This window comes from Desmodus rotundus, chromosome 7 (genome assembly GCF_022682495.2).
Source record: "Desmodus rotundus isolate HL8 chromosome 7, HLdesRot8A.1, whole genome shotgun sequence".
NCBI lineage: Eukaryota > Metazoa > Chordata > Mammalia > Chiroptera > Phyllostomidae > Desmodus > Desmodus rotundus.
Genome location: NC_071393.1, coordinates 115,569,760 through 115,594,193, shown reverse-complemented (window position 1 = coordinate 115,594,193; position 24,434 = coordinate 115,569,760). Strand labels below are relative to the sequence as shown.

Below are 24,434 nucleotides of genomic sequence, written 5' to 3'. Positions count from 1 at the left end.
AGATCAGTACTAGCAAAGTGGAGGCGAGTATGAAAGAGAAGGTCAGCACTTAAACATTTACCCGAGTTCTCAAGTGAAGAGAACCTCGAAGCTTCACTGGCCGAGAAGGGAGCTTGCAGGATCTAGTTCTGTTTTGTATACCACAGGGTAAGAGTGGAGACTCCAGTGTAGAACTTTTTTTGGAATATGAATTCTCTACAATCTGGGTTCCACATATTTGGATTTAAAGAGCTCTCGGGTGCCCTGACTGGAGGCTGGAACACTTGAGTTCCAGGCTGGATGCCATCACTTGTTAAGAGTTTTGAGTTTGACTGACTTCTTGAAATTACTAATTTTTTGATACTGCTGCTTTCTGAAACGTGAAGAACTCAGCAAAGACAGTGGCAGTAGGAATTAAAGTTCTCTAAGAGAGGCATTTTCAAGATTGAAGACAAGCCTTGATGACAGGCATATACATGCGAAAGAGTAGTAGTTTGAGTACACAAATAAACAATGTTGACTTAAAACACAAAGGAGAAACACGGTTCAGGGGAAGATAGTTCCTCTTTAGATAAAGCAAGTTTATCCCAGTTGCTAAGTGAATATTTACGTGGAGGTAAAAGGTCCTGAGCTCTAGTAAGAAAGAGGTCAAAATTATCCACATACAGAGATGAAGCCCTCTCTGGAGATGAAATGGCCCAGGAATAGTATAAAAACCAAGAAAGAGAAGGCCACTGCGGTCAACTGGAATGACTGATTACAAACACACTTTAAATCTACTTTCTACAAATGCTGCCAACAAAGGTATATTGCAGCGTGTAAACAGGTGACCATAACCATCGAGACACAGAAAACTACTCTCAATTTTACTGTTTTAAAGGGTTGATTACAATTAGTAAAACAAACTTTTTTTTGAAAACCACTGCTTTATTTTATTCCTTTTTATTGAATTTATTGGGCTGACCCTGGTTAACAAAATTATACAGGTTTCAGGTGCATAGTTCCACAACTCATCTGTACACTACTGTGTGTTCACCACCCCAAGTCAAGTCTCCTTCCATCACCATTTATCCCCCCATACCCTCCTCCACTTCCCCCACCCCCAACTCTTTTATGTAGAGGTACATTAATAGCTCTTGAACATTCATGTTTACAACCATTTGTTAATTTGCCCATTCAGTCCTGACATTTTCTGAAGCTGTCTTTGTTGTCTCAATCTTTTTAATCACCTAGAACTCCACGTGATGTTTATATCTATTTGCCCTGGAAATCTTGACAACTATTTGATAGTACATGCCTGCTAACCTAAACATAAGCTTTTATCAATAAATGTTTGGGTTTTTAGGCTAGACAGTCAACTATTTGGCATAACACCAATAGATCATCTTCTGCAGTAAATGTGGTCTTTCCATCAACGTGCCCAACCTCTCCTTATACTGCTCCCAAAAGAAAGCCTCCACTCTCCTATCCCAGAAACTGTCCACAGTTCTGAATTCCCCCAAACCCCTACCCAAACACCCTGCCATTAAGTCCCTTTTCCACCTACAATATAGAAAGGCCATCCTAATTCTCTTCTTATGCCAAATTTCAGTTCAAAAATTATGTATAACATTGCTAGTTCTACAAATACCAAGTGCCTTCTCAACCATTCCATTTACAATAAAAGTTAATTTTAAAAATATGTTTGTATGATCCATTAACAACCAGTTGTATCAAATCTCTAGTGGTTTCAGAATATGATTAAAATATCATACTACTGGTTTTAATAAAAGGAAGAAAAATAGATCATGCTGACTTCAATCAATATAAATAATATGTTGGATATAGTGTACATATATAATATTGAAGATATAGGAAAGAATTATGTTCTGCAACTAAGAAAACAACCACCTACTTTTAAATCAAAAGCTATCTGTACTCTAAGGTTTTTTTTAATGTATCTTGAAAATCTTTTTACTTTCTTAATGAAAATCTTTACAGAGACTGCAAAGAGGTTTCTTCTGAAATGCAAACTATCTGCTTTCCAATATTACCTCCTGTCATCATGGACTGGAATGCAGCTGGAAAGAAAAAACAACTAGGTTATCCGAAAACGAAAATGTCACTATCATGTATGTTTTTCAGTAGGTCAGACACACAATTAATTTGAAAAGTCACTTGAATGATTTTAAATTAAGTATAGAAGAAAACTGTCATGAAAAGAAACTTCATGTAAACAGTGGCAAAATTACTGGACAAACTAACCCAACTAGCATCTTAAATTGTTTTTACCCAAACTAGAAACGTTTAATTGGTGTCTACATCAACATTCACGGTTTTCAGAGTCTGAAGACTAGAGGCAAATAAGTATGAAGATAAAATGTCAGCAAATCAAATTTTTAAATAACAATTAAAAATATCAGAAATCTAATCATAAAGTTTTACTAAGTGAAATACACATCTGATATGCCAGAAAAATAAGTGAAATTTATATTTGTTTGATAAATTTAGTAACCAAATATATTAAATTATTTTTGAAAAAGAAAAAAATCTGTTTGATTAATCCTTTTCATTTAAAACAAACAAAATAGAATGTTGGACTCTCTGTAAGTTAGGCCTCCAAAAAAACCCCTCCAAAAACTGAAATATTGAAATTTCCTTAATATAATCTTAGGATGTCTTTTTCTGTTCAATCAGAAAAAAAATTTTTTTAAAGTTACCTAGAGGCTAAATGACTTTCATGATTCTTATTTTTTTATAAGCTGTTTATAAAAATAAAGAAACACTTTATAATTTGAAATGTAAAAAAGTACCTCTTTAAATACCAATAAGTTGAACTTCCATGGAGTTTGATTGAGATATTTAAGGAAAACTATAGGAAAGTTTTACAGGAAAGAAAGAAATGATTTTTAAAAATACCAGGGAAACAATTAAAAGCACAAGAGATTATTTGTGCTGAGCACATTTATATAATAAATAAATCTACATTCATCTTACCTCCCATGTTTTCTAATCCATTTATCATAGTTTCTTTGATCTGTAAATCAAAATAGCTATATTTAGTACTCTTCTTTAGACTTCAATGTTTCTACTTAATAGTTTCCATGTTTACAAAAGGCAGCAATAAATATATTTGGCACTTTCTAAAAATAGATATTCTTTCTTTTTTAAGGTTTATTTTATTCTCATTTGAAAGAGCGGGGAAGGGGGAGAGAGAGGGAAGGAGAGAGAGAGGGAGACAGACATACAGACAGACATCGATTAATTGCCTCTTTCAACTGGGCATTGAATCCGAAACCTAGGCATGTGCCCTGAGTGCGAATTGAACCAGACCAGTGACCTTTTGGTTGAGATGATGCTCCAACCAACTGAGCCATTTTGGTCAGGGCAAAAATTATATATTCTTTATTCCACGCAGGTAGCCCAAAAAGGTTTCTTATCAATTAATTTTTTAAAAATGAAATCCTACTTTCCCTTTATCTAATCTTTAGTGTTAATAGCACAATCTATACAATACACCCTCTTTTCCAAAAAAAAAAGTACATAAGCACAGATACATACAACTTTCCCTATCATTTGCAAGTTTTAGGAACAGGCTAGGTCAGGGGCTAAGGATTCCAGATTAATAACTCCTGATTTCCAACCAACAACTAAGAGATATATCAGATGTCCCAGGAGGGCAGGAAAGAATTACAGTGGTGGAGAGGTAGGGTACTAGGAGGTGCTTATAAGATTTGAGAAAGCACAGCTTCTAACACACAGTAGTAGCATTCTATAAATGTGTGTTAAATTAATAAGTATTAAAATTTGAAGGAAGGAATCTACCGATCTTACAATATATATAATCTTAGGAAAGTAAAAGGTTAATAAAATTTTAGATAAAGAAAATAATAAGAAAGGGTTTCTCAACCAGGAGATTATATCTATCACCTGGGAGGTAAAGTTATTTTGTAATATTCAGTATACTTCCCTTTTATATGAATTTTTATTATGAAAGTAGTACATTTGCTATGATAAATTCAGATAATACAAAAGCATATCAACTAACAGGAAGAATGCTATTAATAAGAATAGAAGTAAGTTCTACCTTTAGTTTTCCTTCTTTAAACCACTGACTCAGCTGTAGAATACTAGGCTCAAATTTGTCCTTATATTTGAGCACCATAAATCTTTCTCTATAAAGGGAAAGAAATAGATAATGATTAGAGACCAGTGAAGGAATAAGAGAGTCCAAAATGAAATCATTGCAGAACTCTACTATCTCTTAATCTTCCAAACATTCAGACTTCACACAGTCTCTGGCCAGATACAGTTTTAGAAGTGTAGTTACAGGTGAAAGTTTAGTGGAGTGCTATTGCTTGTCAGCCCAGCATCTACAACCCCATTTGGTAATAGCACTGTGATTTTACTTTGTGGGTAACATCTTTTCCCCACCCTTATGCGATCAAAGCCAGACCAGTGTGAGTCACAGAGCATCAGCTTTGGGGCTTGATAAAACTGCAAGGAGAAAGCTGTTCTCTTTTTGCTTAGATTGCTAACCTGATAAAATATAAGAGATAACAGTCCTCTTCTTGCTACTGGAAGAGCAGAGCTGTGAGCGAGCACAGCCAACCCAGAACAACACACAGCCCAGAGGCGGAGAAAAACTGAGCCACGATGCTACTATGCAAACAGTTTATCTAGACAAGTCTCAGCCAGTACTACTGTACTAATATCAGACTTCTCAGACACACGAGCCAATAAATTTCCTTTGCACTTAAGCCAATGTGATTGAGTTTCTATCACTTATAAAAAAAGACTTGCAGAAGATTGATAGAAGAGATGCGATTTTTAAAAAGTTTTCTACCAAGGAACTAGTTAACCAAGACCTAAACATTGAGCCAGCTTAAATTACATATTTTCAAGTTTTATTTAATAAGGAAAAATTATACATGAAGAATAATACATTTCACATACATCTGTGATCTTTAAACCCCTTGAATCTGGTAATAACGGGAAGGGGCAGAACACACCTCGTGATGTTTCTTTCTTTCTGGATTGCTTCTACAGCAGGAGGTAGCGGAGGAGGATAAGGCACATCTTTGTTGTACTGAGAAATTTGACCACACAGGATGATGTGGCTGTTCTGATTCATCTGTTCAGATAAAATTGGTGATATTACCCTAAGGTAAATGCCTTTCCTATATATGATTTTATGGCTGTCTCAAAGAAACCCCCCTTGACCCCTATATTTAATCCTTTAGTGCCAATCAATTGATTTCATTTTAAAGATTTACCCATTAAATGTATTTAAAAGTTCTAATCCACTAGAAAATAAGTCTACTCCAAAGGAGCATGGAGGTCAGTAAATTTGGTAATCAGCAAAGGAATTACATTAGTTGTCATTGTCGTTGTTGTTACTACTTTTAGTAGTAGTCGTAGCAGAGTATTTCTTTGTATTTAAATAATTCAACCTCAAGTGCAAACAATTTTACATGTGGTAAAGGACAACGCAGTGTTAACAGATGATGTTTATATTTAATAACATTGTCAACAAAAATATGTAAATACCTGCAATCTTTGAAAACCCATTCCCTACCCAAAGTAATGGCTGTGAGTTTAGTTAATGATGAGTTAGGAGTCAGAACTTCACCACTTGAACAATACAACTGTAATTTTTCACAAAAATAAATTGCAGATGAGAAATACAATATTGCTAGCAAAGAAGTGAAATTGCTTACAGTACACATCTGCAAACAATGGAAGGAGACATGCAAATTCTTCTGTATCAATCAACTAACAGTACCGATCATGATGCTACTTTTCACAACAAACCCTACAATCTTATCAAGTTTTTTTCCCTTTCCCAGGATCAGGTAAAGATATATCAGACCAAATAAAGTACAATATTCAAATTTATAACAAACGAATCAGCAACAACCTGACTTATCACTGTATTACTTATGTCACCGCCAACATTGTCAAAGTAAATGTCCACGCCGGCTGGGCATAATTCACGGAGCTGTTCTGCTATGTTCTCATTTTTATAATTAATCGCACCATCAAAGCCCAGTTCTGAGGTCAAAAGGAGGCACTTCTCACGTGTTCCACAAATTCCCACCACTCTGGAACAGCCCAACAAGTGGCCAATCTAGGGGGAAAGTTTTTGAAAATTAAACAACTTTCTATTGTCACATTTAAAGTTTAAGATGTGAAAGCATGTAAGATATTACAAGTATATGAGAGTGTTCATCACAATTTAGGTTAGATTTCAGGACTTACATCTAAAAGTAACTTGAAATCCAAAGAGCTGAGAACAGTTGCATTCTTAAAAACATTAAGACTGAATATAATTAGACCTTGTTTGAATGTTAAAGTCTCACAATTGAAAGCTGATTTCATAAAAGGAATAGTCCAACTCCAAACACCACTAACTTGCAATTCAGTATTTTTCAGCAAAGGAGAACTGCATGTTTTCACTCACATGAGGGATATAAAACAAGAAGCCACCAATGGACAGACAAAAACTCATAGACACAGACAACAGAGCAGCGGTTACTTGAAGGGAAGGGAGGGAAGAGGAGGACAACAAGGGTAAGGGGGTCAGATACACAGCGACAGAAGGACGGAGTACACAGATGTCACGTTACAAAGTTGTACACCTGAAGTTTACATAACGTTATTAGCCAAAGTCCCTCCAATAAATTAACTTTTTTTAAATTTTCTAAAATATTTTTCAGGCTTGGGAATAACTGAAATCACTACTAAGATAAAATGTCTTATTTCAGTGGTTCCATACTATAAAGGCTATTGTTCATAAAAATAATCACTTTATAAAATTCTATCATAATATTTACTGTATTTCTAGAACCCATAAGTGCTTTTTTTATTTGAAGATTTTTATTTTTTAATTCATAAATTCCACACAGGTACTCTGATTTTCTCCCTTATATTGCTCTAGTATTTCCCATGTCTATTTTTGGTTAACAGAGAACAAGATAAAAAATCTATAACATTTTTCATATTGTTATAAAGAGAACATAAAAAGATAATGACATCATTTCTACCAGAAATGTGTAAAATATTATAAATTTCTTCAATTTCCTATTTTAAATTATATACATGTAGCCAGAGATTTAATCATGAGCATTTTTTTTTTAAATCAAATAATTCTCAGAAATTGTCACCTGCCCGGCCAAGGATCCACAAGCACCAGCAGCCCCACTCACAACCATTGTCTGATTAGAGCCGGCAGTTACATGACCTTTTTCCTGTATTCCAATCAAAGAAGTCAAACCACATAAGCCAATAGCTCCAAGAAAGTATGAAAGGTGTCCATCCACAAGTTGTGGGTCTACCTAAAATGAAATAATATACCTTTAAAAAATAGTATTAGGAATTTTTGTTTTAAGTCAACAGGGTAGAGACAACCTATTATAGACTGAATTGTGTCTTCCTGTGGGCAAGAAAAAAAAAAGGTGGCTTGACAGAAAGTAACCTCACAGGGTGATCTGTTCGTAAATACCTAACTGGGCACGTCACCCAAGCGTGTAACTTCTTTAGTAAAATGTTTATCTTTGCCTTAAGCGAGCCCAGTTCATTGTTCTTACCCATCTAGGTAAACACTCCTTTGAAATAAGCTTAACCAACCTTAAGACAAAACATAATCTTGTTAACTATCCTGTAACCTAATCGCTGCCTTGCTTTCTCCCTCCTTCTTGTAATTTTCATTATGTTCACTTCTTAATTTCAAAATACATAAAAGAAAATGTAAAGCTGTTATTCTCTAGAATGTATAAAATCTTGCTCCATAGCAGTTGTCATCAGTTTGGCGCAAATAAATTCTTACACAAATTCTCTACAGGTCCGGACATCTCTTACAACCGACACTCCTAAATTCATTTGTTGACACCTAACCTTTAATGTGACTATAGAGTGGCAGCAAAGTAGCTTTCCAGTTGTGATTACACAAGACAAAGAGCTTATTCTTATATTATTATTCATTGTTATATTATTTTCCATATGAACAACTGTAAACCTACCTTTGCCCACCCCTGTATTTGGAGTAGGGAGATAATTAAGGCTAAATGAGGTCACAAGGGTGGGACCCCAATCCAAAAGAGTATGTGTTTTTATAAGCAGAGGAAGAGACAGCAGAGATCTCCTTCTCCCTCCCCTCTCTCTAAAAATTAAAAAATATATAAATTTCCCATAACAATTTAATAAACCACTGAAAGTAATCAAGATTTACTACCTTAGTTTGATTTGAAGTTAAACTGCCACAAAGAAATAAAATGGCAGTTTGTATTAAGCAGTTTTAAATGGCTATCAGTTAAATTTGCTGTGTGGATAAGCGTAATGGAAATATTAAATCTACATTACACAGAAAGGTCTACAGTATGCAGATATATTTCATGTAGGCAATATTTATTATTAAAGCCAGTATAAAAACTGTGTGAGTTAAGTTTATGTTCAGCAAATATCATTTCTCCATCCCTTTTGAACCCACTTTCCTCACTTCTAATACCTAACCCCAGAGCACTCTTAAGTTCTCGCCACTGCTCAAGTTCCCATGGCAACACAATGGTAGGGAAAACTGCAAACTGCTGCGTACTTCATTTTCACTTTCTGCTAAGAAATTTCTAATTATATATATTTTACTAGCACTATTGAGTTGACAAGTGATTGCATAAGGCCTCCTGTCATTTGTTTATTAACAGCTACTTTTTTAACCGATTATAAGAATTTGTAATAATAAAAAGCACTGACATTTTATAAATCTTCTTACAAAACCTCAGTCCCATTCGTCACAGCATTTAACTTTCACACGCACTTGCCAGATAGCTATCCTTTTCATTTTGCACATGCAGAAAGCGGAGTTCAGAGATATACAGTAACTTCCTCGATGACACATACTAGGTTGAATTACAGGGTGAGGCAAAATAGGTTTACAGCTTTGAGTACAGAAAACACAGTTTATTCTTGGATTATTATTTACTAATTACTGCATTTTTTTTCATATCACAACTGTAAATCTACTTTTGCCCCACCCTGTACATGAAGCTGCCAGTTTTTAAAGGTCAAAAAAGACAAATATTGGTCATTTTCCATGGTTAACATAACAGAAACCAAACTCAGGATTTCTGATACAAGATGGAATTTCAAGCACAAACCAAAGGAATTTCTAAAGTGTCAATTTCTCAGGAAACTTTAAAGCATACAACTATAATGGGTCTCTGGTTCTTAGTATAAAATACTTTTTTGATGTTTATATCTCATTTTATTTTATGTATGTGAAACTGGAAAAAAATTAAATATGGGAAAATATATCATTTACTGATAATCTAAGAAATGTCATATAAATGACAGCCAATAGTGGAAAAGTAACAAAGTCCACGTTTTTGCAGCTACCTAAAAGAAAATGTATGCTTTAATTTTTTTTCCTTGATAACAAACAGAACTGAAAGCCGAAGGCACAAAATAAGAATTACAAGGGGGGAAATCACATACTTTATATGAATACATCACCTTCTCTAGGCTACTTCCATCCAGAATAACCTTGGTTTGCCAGGGCCAATAGAAAGAAGTCACAAAATCGCCTTTAGTAAAATGCGTGTGTTTGCTTTCTTCTATAATCCCAACACCTCCACCATCAACCACGTGAGATAGCTGCCAAGGGGTTAAATAATCACTTCCAGTGTCCTCATTCATTTTACAACGCTAAAAGAAGAAAACGTTGATTAGGGATAACTTTGTCTAATAATACTGAACCAGTTTACTAATTTACCCAGTGACTAAAAGAAAGACAAATAATAAGTAATGTTAAGTAAAGTGTTAGTCAAACAGATAAAATTTCTCTTAATTTCTATCTTCCTTTCAGTTATTTTTTATTCTGAAAAAATTGTATCCCCTCTCTAATGAGTGAAGAAGTACAATGAAAAAGGAATGTAAGTATTTGCTGAAATTAGATTGTAGAGACAGTTCCACAACTTTGTGAATAGATTAAAAACCGTGAATTGTACATTTAAAAGTGTGAATTGTATGATGTGTGTATTATTTCTCTTAAAAATTTTCTAATTGTTGACACTATTTCAGATGTCCCCATCTACCCCTCCTCTTTGCTCCCTGCCACCCAGCTGCCCCCTACCCCATGTCCCGTGTCCATGGGCTATGCATATATGTTCTTTAGCTAATCTCTTCCAGTGCCCCCCACCCCTCTAAAATCTGTCAGTCTGTTCCATGCATCACACCTCTTGTTTTATTTCATTCATCAGTTTATTTGGTTCATTAGATTCCACATATGAGGGAGAACATACGGTATTTATCTTTCTCTGACTGGCTTATTTTGCTTAGCATAATAATCTGTTCCAAAGGGTAAGAGCTCCTTCTTTTTTATAGCCATAGTATTCCATTGTGTAAATGTACCACATCTTTTTTATATGTGTATTATATTTTAATAAAACTGTTAAAATTTTTAAACAATTAAAGAATTTAAGTAATATTACATATATCACGCTAGCAAAAATAATACAAACTACTGGGCCAGTGATTCCAATGGATTGTGGCAAATTAGGTATGCTTACATGTTACTGATAATATTATAAAACTGTCCACTTTTTGTAGAAAACAAATTAGTAACATGGACCATAATGGTACTTACTTCTTTTGACCTCACAATTCCACTTCACCAATGGAAATAACACACCAAAAAATGAAACTTTATATAGTTGTTTATCCCCATCCCTTCTGAGCTCCTCTTCCATTTCTAATACCTATTCCCAAGGCATTGCTAAGCTCTTCCCAACTGCTCAATTTCCCACAATAGCACAATGACGGGGAAAACTTCAGACTGAGCATTATGTCATTCCCCTCACCTCAGGTGGATGTGCTTTTCACTCTGCAAAGTCAAAGTGCCGCAGTGGCGCCACACTCTCTCCTGGGACTAGTGTGAGCTAAAGACTTCCTGAAAGTAGCCAAGGCTCCCTTCCTCTCTTTGACTCATGAGGCCAAGATGCAGAGGCCTCCAGTGTGGTCCAGGAGACGGAAAAGATGGGAGGCTACTTGATTAAGGGAGGTTTAGTTCAGTTCAGTAGAAGGCAAGAGCAAACGGGAAATTGAAGCAGAAGTTTCTTTGGGAATATGCTATGCTTCTGCTAGTTCAGCAGCTATTGGATACTGGCCAGACCGAGCATCTGACTCCAGCATGGATAAGAGGAAAAGTAGACCAAGTAATTCCCTATAGGTAAGGAAATGATGTCAACATAATAGAATGTTATATGACCACCAATATACTGATATTTCCACTAGTTTTGCATATGAAGTTATGCATATAAAGTCACTTAAATAAGAAATCAAAATAGCATATACACATTAACTATAGCCATGCAAAATGCTGTATATACGTAGTGATTAAATTTAGTTGTGAATTTGGAATGATACAAAACTTCAATGATTTAATATCCGTTAGATTCCTTTTCTAAGTTGCTTATGTGCTTTTTTAAAAAAGAACAATGTCTAGTGAAGGCAAGTGATTGCTTACAATTCCCAAGTGGAGTGGCACAGCATACCATGCAGGGCCACATGGGGAAAGAAGTGATTTTCTTCCCTCCTTCCTTTAATTAATGCTTAATAAGCACTATGCTAGCCCCTGTAGATATAGTGATATAAATAAGACCTTTTAAACTGGATCTGAGAGAATTTCCAATCCTAATTTACTATCTTCAAGCTTTACTTACTACTGGGAAGTGATTGGAACATTTGGAAGAACTTCATTAATCACATACACTATTGTGCTATTATGAAAATTTTCCTTGCCCTGGCCGAGTAGCCTAGTTGGTTAGAGCATCACACCAATACGCCAAGGTTTGATGCCCCCTGCTCAGGGTACATACAAGAATCAACCACTGAATGCATAAATAAGTGGAACAATAAATCAATATTTCTCTCTCTCCCTTCCTCTCTCTAAAATCAATTTTTAAAAAATTATTTAAAAAACTTTGCTTCTATAACATTCCTTAATAACACTAGTGAATAAAAAAGGCAATCTATAATTCACAGGTATAAAAATATAATTGATCAAATATTTATTAATCATGAAGATGGCACAACAAAATTTAGATGCAACATAAAAAATATAAAAAGTAAAATTAATTTTCACCAAGTCACAAAACCCTGATTCTTACCATGTAAGGATCCACAGAAAGATAAAGAGTTCTGACTTGTACTTGTCCTTCACTGATATTATCTGGTAAATTTACTTCTTCTACTCGGAAATTTTCTGCCACTGGATTACCATTTTTTCCTAAAACATTAGGTAAAAATATCAAATAAAAAACTCACTTTCCTATACAATTATTTATTATTCTCTAAAAGGCCACTTGAGGATTCAAAGCACTCTCATTTAACTTAGGCATGAACAATCCATATTGCTTTGTAATTTCTTTGTAACTCAACACAAGTTCTTCAAATAGTTTTAACTGCTCACCATTTTCTCCAAGAAGATCCTTTGAAATATTCCTTCAACTTCAAAATTTCTTTTCTAAGATGACTACAGGTAAACCACCTCATCTGTTTTAAAATTTAGGAGGATTTCAAAAAAAATGAAATATCATAGCTAGCTTTTTTAAATATCATAAAAATTAAAATTTATAAGGTAGCAGAAACACATCAGCCCAAGAAAGTAGGTAAACTTTCCTTCTTCATTTTAAGAAGAAAATAGAAACTTAAATAAATGCATATTTTTTTTAAAAGTAAAGTCTTAAAAATTAGAAATTTGAAATATGAAAAGAAAAACCTGAGCCCTGGTCAGGTAGCTCAGTTGGTTAGAGCATCCTCTGGATATGTCAATGTTGTGGGTTTGATCCCTGGTCAGGGCACATACAAGGCTCAACCAATGAATGCATATATTAGTGGAACAACAAATCGATGTTTTCTTCTCTCTCTAAAAAAAATAAAAATTAATTAATTTTTAAAAAAAGAAAAAAAAGGTTAAGTTGTTTTTTTTTTTAATTTATTTATTTTTAGAGAGAAGGGAAGGAGAGAAGGAGAGAAACATCAATGTGTGGTTGTCTCTCACATGCCCCCTACTGGGGACCTGGCCCACAACCCAGGCATGTGCCCTGACTGGGAATTGAACCTGTGGCCCTTTGGTTTGAAGGCCGGCACTCAATCCACTGAGCCACACCCGCCAGGGCAGGTTAACAGTTTTTAAAAAAAGAAAAATCAGTAAGCAGAAAATGTCATCACTAAAAGTGTACACTTATTCAGTTATGTTGAACATAAGCAAACTTTCTATTCATTGAATCATCCCACTTCTAAAGTGGGAATAAAATGCAAAGGTTTTAATCTAACTGCTCACTTTACTAAAACTGAGGTCAGAAAAGGTTAAGTGACATCCCAGGCCACATGCTAGACAGGTAATAATACCAAGGCAGCATGAGCCCAAACCTCTCAGGTTACTTCCATACCTGTTTCTATGACTCAGGTCAGAGGTCAGCACAGACATAGGTCAGTGCTCTTCACATAAAACAAAAAAAGCAAATTTTAAGAACTGATGTTACATACTATAAAGAAAAAACAAAAGCCACGTATTTGTAATATAACCTTTTAAATAGTGTAACAATTCTAAAAAACCTTATCTTTTCAACCAATGGCCTTGATAAATCATTTGAAAAACTGAATATGGTATCATTTAAAGAATTTCTTCTAATATCTCTGCTACTGTTAACACGACAGGATATGGATACTTTTGTTCCTCCACTTGCATTAGTAATTATCAAAGACCGCAGCTGTTCATTCATCACAGACAAATACATACCGGGTCGGGAATTCAGTATCACTCTCTGTACAATCATCACCGTGTTCGCACAGACACCTCACCAGATTTCTGGATAAAGTAATTCCTATGGATAGAAAAAATTTTAAGTCACAAGAAAGTTTGGAAGTAGTAAGCAATTTAAAATTTAAAAAGAAGCACCTTTGTGTTTCTGGACGAAGAGAAGAAAAATCATATTTAGATCCAAAAAAGATACAGTCTCCTGTTAGAGTTTACCTCCTAAAGCAAATGTATGAAGGACTAAGTCTAATTAGAATTTCTGCTTAACAGGAACATGGCTGTTGAAGACCGAGTGGGGCAGGATGTCCTGGCCTCACAATTCAAGCACATTCATCTTGCTACCATCAGCATTAAGCCTCCCCCTGCAGCCTGATTGAAAGAGAACAGCATGATATATTCCTCCAGAGCTGGCCAGTTCACCTGGGAGCAAAATGTAAACCCCAGCTGCTTGACATATAGCCAAATTTTCCAAAATTCTCTTACTCGTTTATCAAAAGGGAAATTTCTTAATACTTTTGCTGATTATAAAGTAATGTATCAAAAGCACTTAGAAATTCTCACCTTATAAGAAATTCTGTAATACAGAATAGCTAAATAAGTAAAGGACCAGTTTACCCTGGGTTTACAATTTGAGCTAATGAAAGAAGCAAAATGAAGTTGCAGTGCCGGAACTACCCAACTTTGGGGAAACAGCCCTGCTTGCTGTACCCATCAGTAAAAATAAATCAAGCCTTAGTGAGTGTGACAGTGTTACACTGTTGTGAGTGCTATAAAAAATATATATTGATTTACTATTTAATATATTCATTTTATCTAACAAGCTTATTATTATTATTATCCCCAAACAGGGTTTTTACATCTAAAGCTGTAAGATGATGCACAACTCTCCGGCAGGTAACCTCTACTAGAGGAGGAGAAATCTGCTCCTAATTAGGACCTAAACATCTGATGTTAGTGACATTCTGTAAAGTAGAATGAAGAACATGTATAAGCATCCTACTTGCTTCTTTATTTTTTGGAATGTATGTATTTGTCATCTCACTGGTTGTGACATTAATGGCTAGTTTCCCTCAATGTCCATTCTCTCCTTATGAGTTCAATGTTGTCCAGATAAAAGATTGCATTTCGCGACATCCTCTTAAAATAAACCCCAGCCCTGGCTGGTATAGCTCAGTGGGTCGAGTGTTGGCCTGAGAACTTCAGGATTCCCGGTTCAATTCCCAGTCAGGGCACATGCCTGGTTTGCAGGCAGGGCCCCCAGGTGGGGGTGTGCTGGAGGCAACCAATCGATGTATCTCTTACACATCAATGTTCTTCTCCCTCTCTTTCTCCTTCCCTTCCTCTCTCTCTAAAAGTAAATAAATAAAATCTTAAAAAAAAACAAATCCCAGACATCATCCTATTTCACCTAAAAATCCCTCAATTATGCATCTCTGATAACAGATTGTTTTAAACATAAATGCTATGCCATTAACCTGACAGAACTGATAGCACACGTTATTCCCTAACTTTACCTAATATTTAGTGTGTATTCAAATTCCCTGCTTGTCTCAGGGATGTCTTTCTGTAGTGGGTTCACTAGAACCAAAATTTAAGGTCCACGTATTACATTGAGTCTCCTGCTCCTTTTTTATTTCATGACATTGATTGTTGAAGAAACATTTTCTTCATTCCATTGTCTATAAATGTCTTTGGATTGCTTCCTCATGGCGTCATTTACCTCACTCTTTTATCTCCGCCAGTACCTTTGACTGGTGGTTAGATCTAGAGCTGTGATTAGATGCAGATTCCATTTTTACATAAGCATCTTCTAAAACGGTGCTGTGTGCATCTTATTTCATCACATCAAGAAGTCCATAGTGTCTTATAAAGCTAAATATATTTTTAAAAGGAAATTTTCTATTGAATCACATTGTGTGTAAATTATGGAAGTACTGAAAAACAAAAATTCCCAGATTGATGCTTGGTCCAAGGATAACTTGCCTTTAAGTGGTTATCAAAGCACCTTGATGGCTAAATTTTCAATCAAAGGAGTCCTTCCAAATGAAATTTCATACTGGTCCGCTAAATACTATCAAAGGTCTGCTTCATTTCTTTAAAATATGCACACTGTAGATTTGTCCAAATACTGCTTATCAGCATGAAAAGTACAGCATTCAAGTTTCCTCCATCTCTATTAAATTAGAAAGTTTTCAAGTGTCAAATACTACGATTAACTAACGTAGGATAATCACACAATATCCCTCCGTAGCACAACAAACACCAAACTTAAGATATAAAAAACTTGATTTAGTTACAAAATTAAAATGAAAGATTTGGCACACCAAGTTCTAGATAGGAAAGGAAGGGTGGTGGTGGTGTTAAATTCATCCCAAGTGTGTGTGTTTTGGGGGTGGTGGGAGTCTTTACTAACTGACATTAAGCAAACCGTCTTTGCTTGGTATGATATTAACTGGGTTTCTAATTAGTGCTAAGTAATTCAAAAATAATGCCAGATCAATAACCAGCTGGAAAAAAATCACTCTGGTGCAGTCATAAATAGTATGTTATTCGAGTGCCTACTTTGCAGCCTAGTAGTACAAGAGAAAGGACGCTGCACTAGGAAGAGCAGAGTGCATGTGCTGGTTCTAATCAGGTGGGATCTTGTTCTCTCGGCCTCTTTCCTGACTGTTCCTAAGTGTCAGGAACTGGGCTAGGGGCTTTATATCATCATTGCGTTTAACCCCTCCACCCAATAACCCTATCAGGTTGGTACTGTCAGCGTTCACACTTTATAGACCAGGAAAGGGAAGCACGGAGGTGGCATAACTTGCCCGTGGTTGCACAACCGTTAATGACACTGGAACCTACACTCAAATACAACGCGTACGATTTACGTGTCATGAGCTTCCTAACACCTTTTAATAAAACATTTCTCTGTCCTGATCTTGTTCAATTATTCAGCCACAAATGACTCTATTTATAAAGCGTGGAAATCTATGGCTCCCATTACCAAGCACTCATAAGGAAACGGCAATTACCAAGAGTCTGCCTCTACCCAGAATTTCAAGCTCACTTCCCCGATTGTAAACGCCAAGAGGATAGGGATTTGTATCCGCTGTTCAAAGATTTATACCACCCCTTACTCCTGGCACACGGTAAGTGCTCAAAAAATGTGTTAAACGAACGTCTCAGTGGCCCCTTAAACAAATATGTCCAATCCTGAGATTGCTTACTCTCAACAATTCTAAAAACAAAAACAAAGAAACAAAAACCACCTGCTTCTGCTTCTCCAGCACTCCCTAATATCGTAAGCACAACACCAGGAGATCCCGGAGGAAGCCTACGGGTCACCCTGGCTCTTAGATCTCCCCTCACTTGGACCGCCGCACCCACCTACAGGTTCCCCAGTGCCAGGGTCCCCGACCCACCGCCCTGGCTCGTCACTCACCGCCGCCGAGCCCCGGAGCAAGTATCGCGTGGTTTGCGGGGCTGCGAGGGGCTCGCCGCGCGCCGTCGGCCCTCCGACCTCAGTACGCAGGCGTGCGACTGGATACCGGCTTCTCGCTCCCGGGCGGGATTTTGAAGGTTAGGCAAGATTCTTGGATCCTCGTGTTTCCGTGAGACGCGGGGAAGGTGCAGAACTTTGATAGTCACATGTCTGGGCGGGGTGTATTAATAAATTAACCTGGACTGTAGTTCTATGGCCTCCCCTACTGCTTGTACCCAAAGAGCGAATGAAATCATTCGACCTTGACCAGTGAATTCACTTCTAGTAGTCCTTGAAGTAATTTTATTTGTTTTATGGACTTCTCCCTGAGCCTTGGACTGGAAAATTGCAGTGAAAGAGGGGCCGTCAAGCCTACCCATCATTTTATGGATGGGGAAGCAGACTCGGAGGGCTGATGTTATTGGACTCTCCATCTTTTGGCTGTTGGGGGCAGTGCTGTGATTAAAACCGGCTCTACGAGACTGTTGGCCCAGGGCACTGTTTCTTTAAAGCAGGGCTGTCTTTTTCTTTCACAAACCCAAATTCCTCAAAGATGGATTACCCAGTGTGGGCGGATTTCTCAATTTCATTAATTATTAATTGCTTCCTTTTGTGCTGAACTGAGATGAGCACAGCTTCTTTATTTCTAGAACAGCTTTGGAACCCCAGAGCAGGTGGAAAAAATGCTTTTTACATTGTATTCATGTTAGAGCTAGTAGCACAGCAAAAAAATCATGATATTCAGTAGCTGAAAGATGATGTAAGAATCATTAAACAAATTGGAACTCCTAATAGCTTCACCTCTGAATTTTAAAAATTTTTTTAACAATTTTTATTGATTTTAGAGAGAGAGAAACATCGATTTGTTGTTGCACTCATCCGTGGATTCATTGGTTGACTCCTGTATGTGCCCAGACCAGGGATCAAACCAAAATCCTGGCTTAGCAGGACAGGTCTGTCTAACTGAGCTACCTGGCCAGGAATGGAATTTTTTACTTCTTTGAGAAAGTTTCAGGAAAGGAGTAGGATTATACTACTTTGCAATAGGCCAGAGCTTATCTCTTTTATTAGTTTTGTATAAGTAGACTTTCAATAACCTTTGTTGTAATAACCCAACTGATGAAAAAGAAAACGCTCAAACAGACTAAAAATAATAGCATACAATAAAGGTAGTCTAGAACTAGATCTTAAAAGAGCCAATCTTTCAGAGTAGAACAGAAACTGCAATATTAAATTTGGCTCTCTTGATGCTAGAGGGCCTGAGAACTCCTTGAATCAAGTGTGCTTTTTCTTCCCAGGTTGAGTTGTCATTCCAAAAAGCCGAGAAGTGAGTGTCTTAATTGTGACCTTAGGAGAGGAGAGAAACTGATCCAGAACTACCTAGCTAAACCACTCCCAAATTCCTGAACTTCAGGAGAAACTGTCAGATAATTATTTGTTGTTTTAAGCTGCTAAGTTTTGGGATAGTTGGTTATGCGTTAATAGATAGCTAATATGCACACTAAAAGAGAATTAGGGCTCCTTGGAGAAATTACCCTATTCCAGATGATCCTGGAACGTCTTTTTTGCTAGAAATTAAGGAATTTTTACCAGAAAATGATGATGCACGTCACAGGGACACAGAAGCCAGCTTGAAGGGGATCCCACTGGCTAACTCTGGGACAACTTGAGCACCAAAATAATTACGATGATTTATAAACATTATGAAATAGAAATTCATTAATTTATACCAAAAACAGATAGAATGAAGGGGTTTTGCCTACAGCTGAACAACTCGGGTTTGAACTGCATGGGTTAATTGAAAAAAATACCCATATAAATGGGCCAGCGCAGTTCAGACCTTCATTGTTAAAGGATCAGCTGTATATTCAAGTTCCACTCTCTCTGTGTATACCCTAACACCTTTCTTAAGGAAGAAGTCTGTTTGAATGTCCTCTTAACCTGGATTCAACCAAGAGTACAAGGGCTTTTGTGACAACAAAGATCCATCTTGCTTTTATGATGTCAAGTATCATCAAACAGCTTAAACCAGTAAGTCTTTCCTCTTCTGTTGACAGATGTGTGTATGTTTAAGGGAACATATGCAGTATTCAGGTTGTCTTCAAGTATGCCTCAAGTTTTATTTTCGTTTTTAATCCCCGCCTGATACGCTTATTGATTTTAGAGAGAGGGGAAGGGAAGGAGAAAGAGAGGGAGAGAAACATCCATGAGTGAGAGAGAAACATCGATTGGTTCCTTCTCGCATGCACCCTGACCGGGGACTGAACCCACAACCCAGGCATGTACCCTGACTGGGAATCCAACCAGCAACTCTTTGGTCCAGGGGATGACACCCAACACACTGAGCCACACTAGCCAGGGCTCTACAGAGCCTTCTTCAATCTCCTATGCACATATGTGCACCCCCAGGGTCAGCCAAGCATGTGTGAATAGCTTGGGCCTCTTTGGTCTCTACTGTACATGTATGCCACCTCAACCACAAATATGCCTGCCCCAACCACAACTGCAGCCACAGGCTAGTAAAACCCGGCTGTTGGCCTCCTCTGGCTCATCTGCATGGAAGATGTCACCTCCAGTGACAATGCCTCTGGGTGTGGGCATTGCCCACTGCTCCAGATAAAGTATCCCCCTTCAATCAGAGCAGAAAAACTTCCAGTCCTAATGGCCTGCCCTATCCAAGCAGAAACCCCATATATGGAGCTGGAGTGATTGGTGGGCGGGGAGGTGGGGGAATGGACGGGCAGCTTAGAGAGTAGAAAACAAGTAGCTCCAAGCCAGAACACCTCAGGTTCCCACTGTCTTTACCCAAAGTTCAGCAGTTCTTCAAACATAAATGCTTCTCAGGTTGTTGTATGCCTTTGGTCAATTTCCCGAGCACAAAATGGTTGTTTATGTTCATTTTGTCCAGCTTTATGGTCAGTTTTTAGGGGAGTATATTTGCCAGTCTCCTTACTTGCCCATAACTGGAAGTCTGTTTAGTTTATTTTTAAATTCCAAATAATCTCAGAGAAGGACTTGAGAGTTTTATGTGCATTAAAAGAGGCATGGGCTAAAAATAAAATAAAATAAAAATCTGGGGAACCCTGATCTAACTCAACTCCTTCATTGTACAGAGCAGCGATTTCCAGCCTTTTTCATCTCATGGCACATAAACTAATTACCAAAATTCTGTGACACACCAAAACATTTATTTTTTGCTGATCTGACAAAAAAATGGGTATAATTTTGATTCATTCACACCAGACAATACATTGGCTGTTTTCATTTTTTCATTAGACAATCTAAAGGCAAAGAGGTCAGTGCCCCTGACTGAAAAGTCAGGAATTGTATATTTTAAAAATTCTTGTAGTGCACAGGTTGAAAAATTGCTGGTACAAAGGAAGAAAAAGAGAAAAGCTCTATGATTTACTTGAGATAAAATAACTTGTTAGTTTTTTTAAACTGTAATGAAGTAAGGTACCTTTTATCTAAATAACGGTGAATGAAACTACCTCTCCTAGGACGTTTTTTCCAAATTCTTTAAACTATTGCGGTCTGTTGACCGCCTGTCCTCCTTTCATGTGCTGCCCCACGGGCATGTGTGTAAGCAGGAGTCTTATCCTAATGACTGTGGGTCAGAAGTATGGCTGATTCCCGTGCTTGTTACCAACCAAATACTTGTTTCTTTTTGTTTGTTTGTGTAGTTACTGATTTCGGAGAGAGAGAGAAGCATCAGCGTGAGAACCATCCATTGGGACCACGCTGTAATGACCTGAGCTACCTGACCAGGGCCAAGCACTTGTTTCTAAGCCATCATTTTTAACAAAACACATATTATTTTTTAACGAAAATAATACCAGATCTAAAATCTCAAAAACATAATATTGAACGGAAAAGGCAAGTTACAGAAGGAAACAACAGTATGATTCCATTTATACCAAATTAAAAAACATGCAAAATAAGATTGTATGGCCCTGGCCGGGTAGTTCAGTTGGTTAGAGCATCATTCCAATACACCAAGGGTGTGGGTTCAATCCTCTGTCAGGGCACATACAAAAATCAACCAATGGATGCGTAAATAAGCGGAACAACAAATCAATGTTTTTCTCTCTCTCTCTCTCTAAAATCAATCAATTTTTAAAAAATAGTATTGTATGTTGTTTATGGATACAACTTATGTTATAAAAGCATAAAAACATGTAAGAGAATGATAAACTCCCATCCATATTGATAATGGCTACTTCTAGAGAGAAAAATAAGATCACGGAGGGGAGACAAATCCAATTGTATATCTTAAACTGAGTGGTCAGTATCTGAACGTTTCTTATATTATTCCAAATACTTTTTGTGTTCATAAAATATTTCATGATAAAAAATTAAATACCTGATACTTTATTTTAAGGAGGGCAAAAGAGTTGCATTTCAAAGAAAAGGATAAAGAACTGAGATTTTTATTTTACTCCATGCTCTTATCTGAGGAGCTCAGAGACTTTGTACGGTTAATATAATCTCCAAAAACCCTTTATTTTTCTTAAGCCTTTTTGGAGAAACACTAAGCGTTCACACAGTGAATCCTTACGTTGGAAGACAAGTTGAGGGATCTATTCAGGTCAAGAAAAATTGTGAATGACTGTAAACTGAGCAATAATGATTACTGGATGCCCAGTCTAGCAGATTATCACTACTTTTCACTGTCTTTGAGCTATTTCTCAACTCTGTGAATTGCAAATTTGAAAACAAAAAACTGGTAGCAGTGCAAATGATTCCTGTCCAAGGAAATACAAATGCAGATTGTGCTTGGAGTACAATTGATCTTTCTCCCTTCACCCAAGAGACCAGTGTTGCGTCTATTAATCAAATTAATTGCAGCACTGTTGATTGTCCATATACGCATCTGCTTTTTTGGGTTATTTTTTGAATCAGTCGTGATTATTTAACTAATTAATTAATGAGTTAAATAAAATCTTGGACACATGTTAGCTTTGTATTATATGTCCTAATTTTACTTTTTAGAAGTAATTATCCTTTCACAGAAGGGAAGAGTGCACTTTCATCTCATTTCTGCCAAACCACATGCATTGCACAATAGACGAGGTGGCTCCTCCCTGGCTGTAGACCTGGCCCCTTGGGACTCTTTAGTTCTATTATTTCTCGCCTGCTCTTTTCTTCCTGCACCTCCATGTTAAATGCTTTTTTAAAAATCTATTTTTAAACCTTGGTTCCTTGTTCCCTTAGCAACTGGAAAGATAACAAATATCCTTTACTAAGCAGGTGATATTTTTCTCTGTGATTAAAGCTATCTCTACACCCACTGCGTGATATAAAAAAATTGAAGTACTGCCCTGGCCAGGGGGCTCAGTTGGTTGGAGCATCGTCCCGTGCGCCCAAAGGGAGTGGAATGGCATGGAGACTGTGGGAACGTTATATATTGAAGTCCAGACGTGAGAGAAAGCAAGGCACGTTCAGGTAACTAAAGTTCAGTATAACCGAGGCAAGAAGTTTGAGGGGGGAGAGTGAAAAGGGATGAGATTAAAAAATGTGAAAACGGGCCAAGAAAATGAAAACTGCATTGTGACTTTGGGTATTTGAAAGGTGGCAGACTGTGCCACCCCACATGGCTGTAGGACTTCGGGATGTGCAACTTCAAAATCTGCTGCGTTGGGGTATTGACTGTATGGTGCTGTAGGCACCGGAAAAGCAGTAAACACAGGGAATGGCTTTCTCTGAACTCCCTCAGCTGCCTAAAGACAGACACTTCAAAAGGAATTCACTTGTCATAAATTCCTTCCCCAGGAATTTCATCAGCCAGGAAAGACTGACTCATCACAGGGCAGGAGACGAACTCTTTTTAAGGGCCTACCCATCTTTCCTAAAAATCCTTTACCCTCCTAGGAGGCCTACGTCCCTCCTCTCATCTCCCTATGAAGATGGTATTTAATTCTGAATTTGAAGCCACCCCAAGGAGTTACTCAATTTTTCTGGATATCTCTCATGCATATAGGAGGTATACATGTTAATAAACTTCTGTTTGGTCCTGGCTGGGTCACTCAGTTAGTTGGATCAATAAATATATTTAAAAAAAATAAACTTCTGTTTCTCTAGGTCTAAGCTAAGAACTCAGAAGAGTGGATGGAAAATTATTTTACCCCTCCTTCAGATTATTTAACCACAGGAAACTCACTGGTGATTTTGGTGAGAACACTTCAGTGACATGGTAAATGGCAATTGCAATAATGGAGTAAAATGACACTACAGTTTTTTGACATGTATTTTGTTATTACCACATATAAATGCATTTCTTGCCTCTCTATTCTGTATAAGTATATTGTTCCTCCATTTAACAATTATTTGTATGTTTCTCTCCTTGTTAGACTTGAACTTCTTGAACCTAGGGATTGTATCTTACTCATTTTTAGAGCGCCAGTGACTAGCACAGTCTTTGACATACATACATTGTGCAACATATATTTATGATTCAATGGAAAGAGTAAGGCTTTTTTTTTCCGTTCAAGTTGTCTCCAGCATCTCAGTCAAACCTCTAAGCTCTGTGGTTAGTTTGAAGCATTTGATACACACAGTTGAGGATAGGAGCTGAACCCAGGAATTCAGCATCTGCATTGTCTCGGCGACTTCTCACTTACCTCTGGATCTGTCACAGAGGGTCTTCTTGTCTTGATTTCTCACCTGTGAAGTGACTACCTTGATATTTACCACCAGAGGTACAGAGAACCTTAGTTGACGATTAGGAAAGAATTTGTAATCCTCATAATACAAGCCCATTTCATTTAATGTTTTCTTAACTAGATTGGTTTTACGCTTCAACATGAATTAGTATGCAGCGCTGTGGTTCGCTTGAGTGTTGAATTTCACTCCCCAGAAAGTTTTCTCTCTCAGTAACGGAAAAACGAAGCATACATTATGGCAGTAATAACACCCTCGCTTCTGATCCTGTCATTTCACAAGAATCTTAAAACAGGGGTTCAGCTGAATTATTGCTTCAGAGAAAAGGCCTGTGCCCTAGGAACAGCCTGAAATGCTGTTGTTTATGTTTTTCCTTTTCCTTTTCTATCTCCACATACAATCTGTGAAACACCAGGGGAAGATGAGACCCAGCATCATACAGCCTCAAACACTTCTCTTAAATAGTTCCCATTTCTCCCCTAGCTGCTCTGCCCTGGACCCTCCGATACTCCAGGGAGGACTTCCTAATACCTG

At 37.1% G+C, this 24,434-nt stretch overlaps 1 protein-coding gene and 1 long non-coding RNA gene across 5 annotated transcripts; one reads left to right on the top strand and one right to left on the bottom strand.

Moving 5' to 3' along the window:
* Nucleotides 1-873: 873 nt before the first annotated feature.
* On the bottom strand, nucleotides 874-17,338 carry PTGR2 (prostaglandin reductase 2). 3 transcript variants are annotated; one of them, XM_045201363.3, is made up of 10 exons: nucleotides 17,147-17,175; nucleotides 13,754-13,838; nucleotides 12,120-12,238; nucleotides 9,466-9,657; nucleotides 7,125-7,295; nucleotides 5,879-6,088; nucleotides 4,971-5,092; nucleotides 4,046-4,133; nucleotides 2,956-2,995; nucleotides 874-2,039 (listed from the first exon to the last, which is right to left on the bottom strand). In XM_045201363.3, exons 2-10 carry the CDS (start codon nucleotides 13,788-13,790, stop codon nucleotides 1,954-1,956), a joined length of 1,065 nt encoding a protein of 354 aa, XP_045057298.1. In that variant the 5' UTR covers nucleotides 13,791-13,838; nucleotides 17,147-17,175; the 3' UTR covers nucleotides 874-1,953. The 3 variants fall into 3 exon arrangements, with proteins under 3 accessions (XP_045057298.1, XP_045057299.1, XP_024423463.1); XM_045201364.3 differs by lacking the exon at nucleotides 17,147-17,175 and adding an exon at nucleotides 17,029-17,050; XM_024567695.3 differs by lacking the exon at nucleotides 17,147-17,175 and adding an exon at nucleotides 17,202-17,338 and having other exon boundaries at nucleotides 875-2,039.
* Nucleotides 17,266-23,497, top strand: LOC123480472 (uncharacterized). 2 transcript variants are annotated; one of them, XR_006656501.2, is made up of 5 exons: nucleotides 17,266-17,338; nucleotides 19,153-19,271; nucleotides 22,516-22,685; nucleotides 23,013-23,223; nucleotides 23,322-23,497. It is a non-coding gene; the product is annotated as an uncharacterized lncRNA (long non-coding RNA). The 2 variants fall into 2 exon arrangements; XR_006656502.2 differs by having other exon boundaries at nucleotides 17,294-17,338; nucleotides 19,157-19,271.
* Nucleotides 23,498-24,434: the final 937 nt, after the last annotated feature.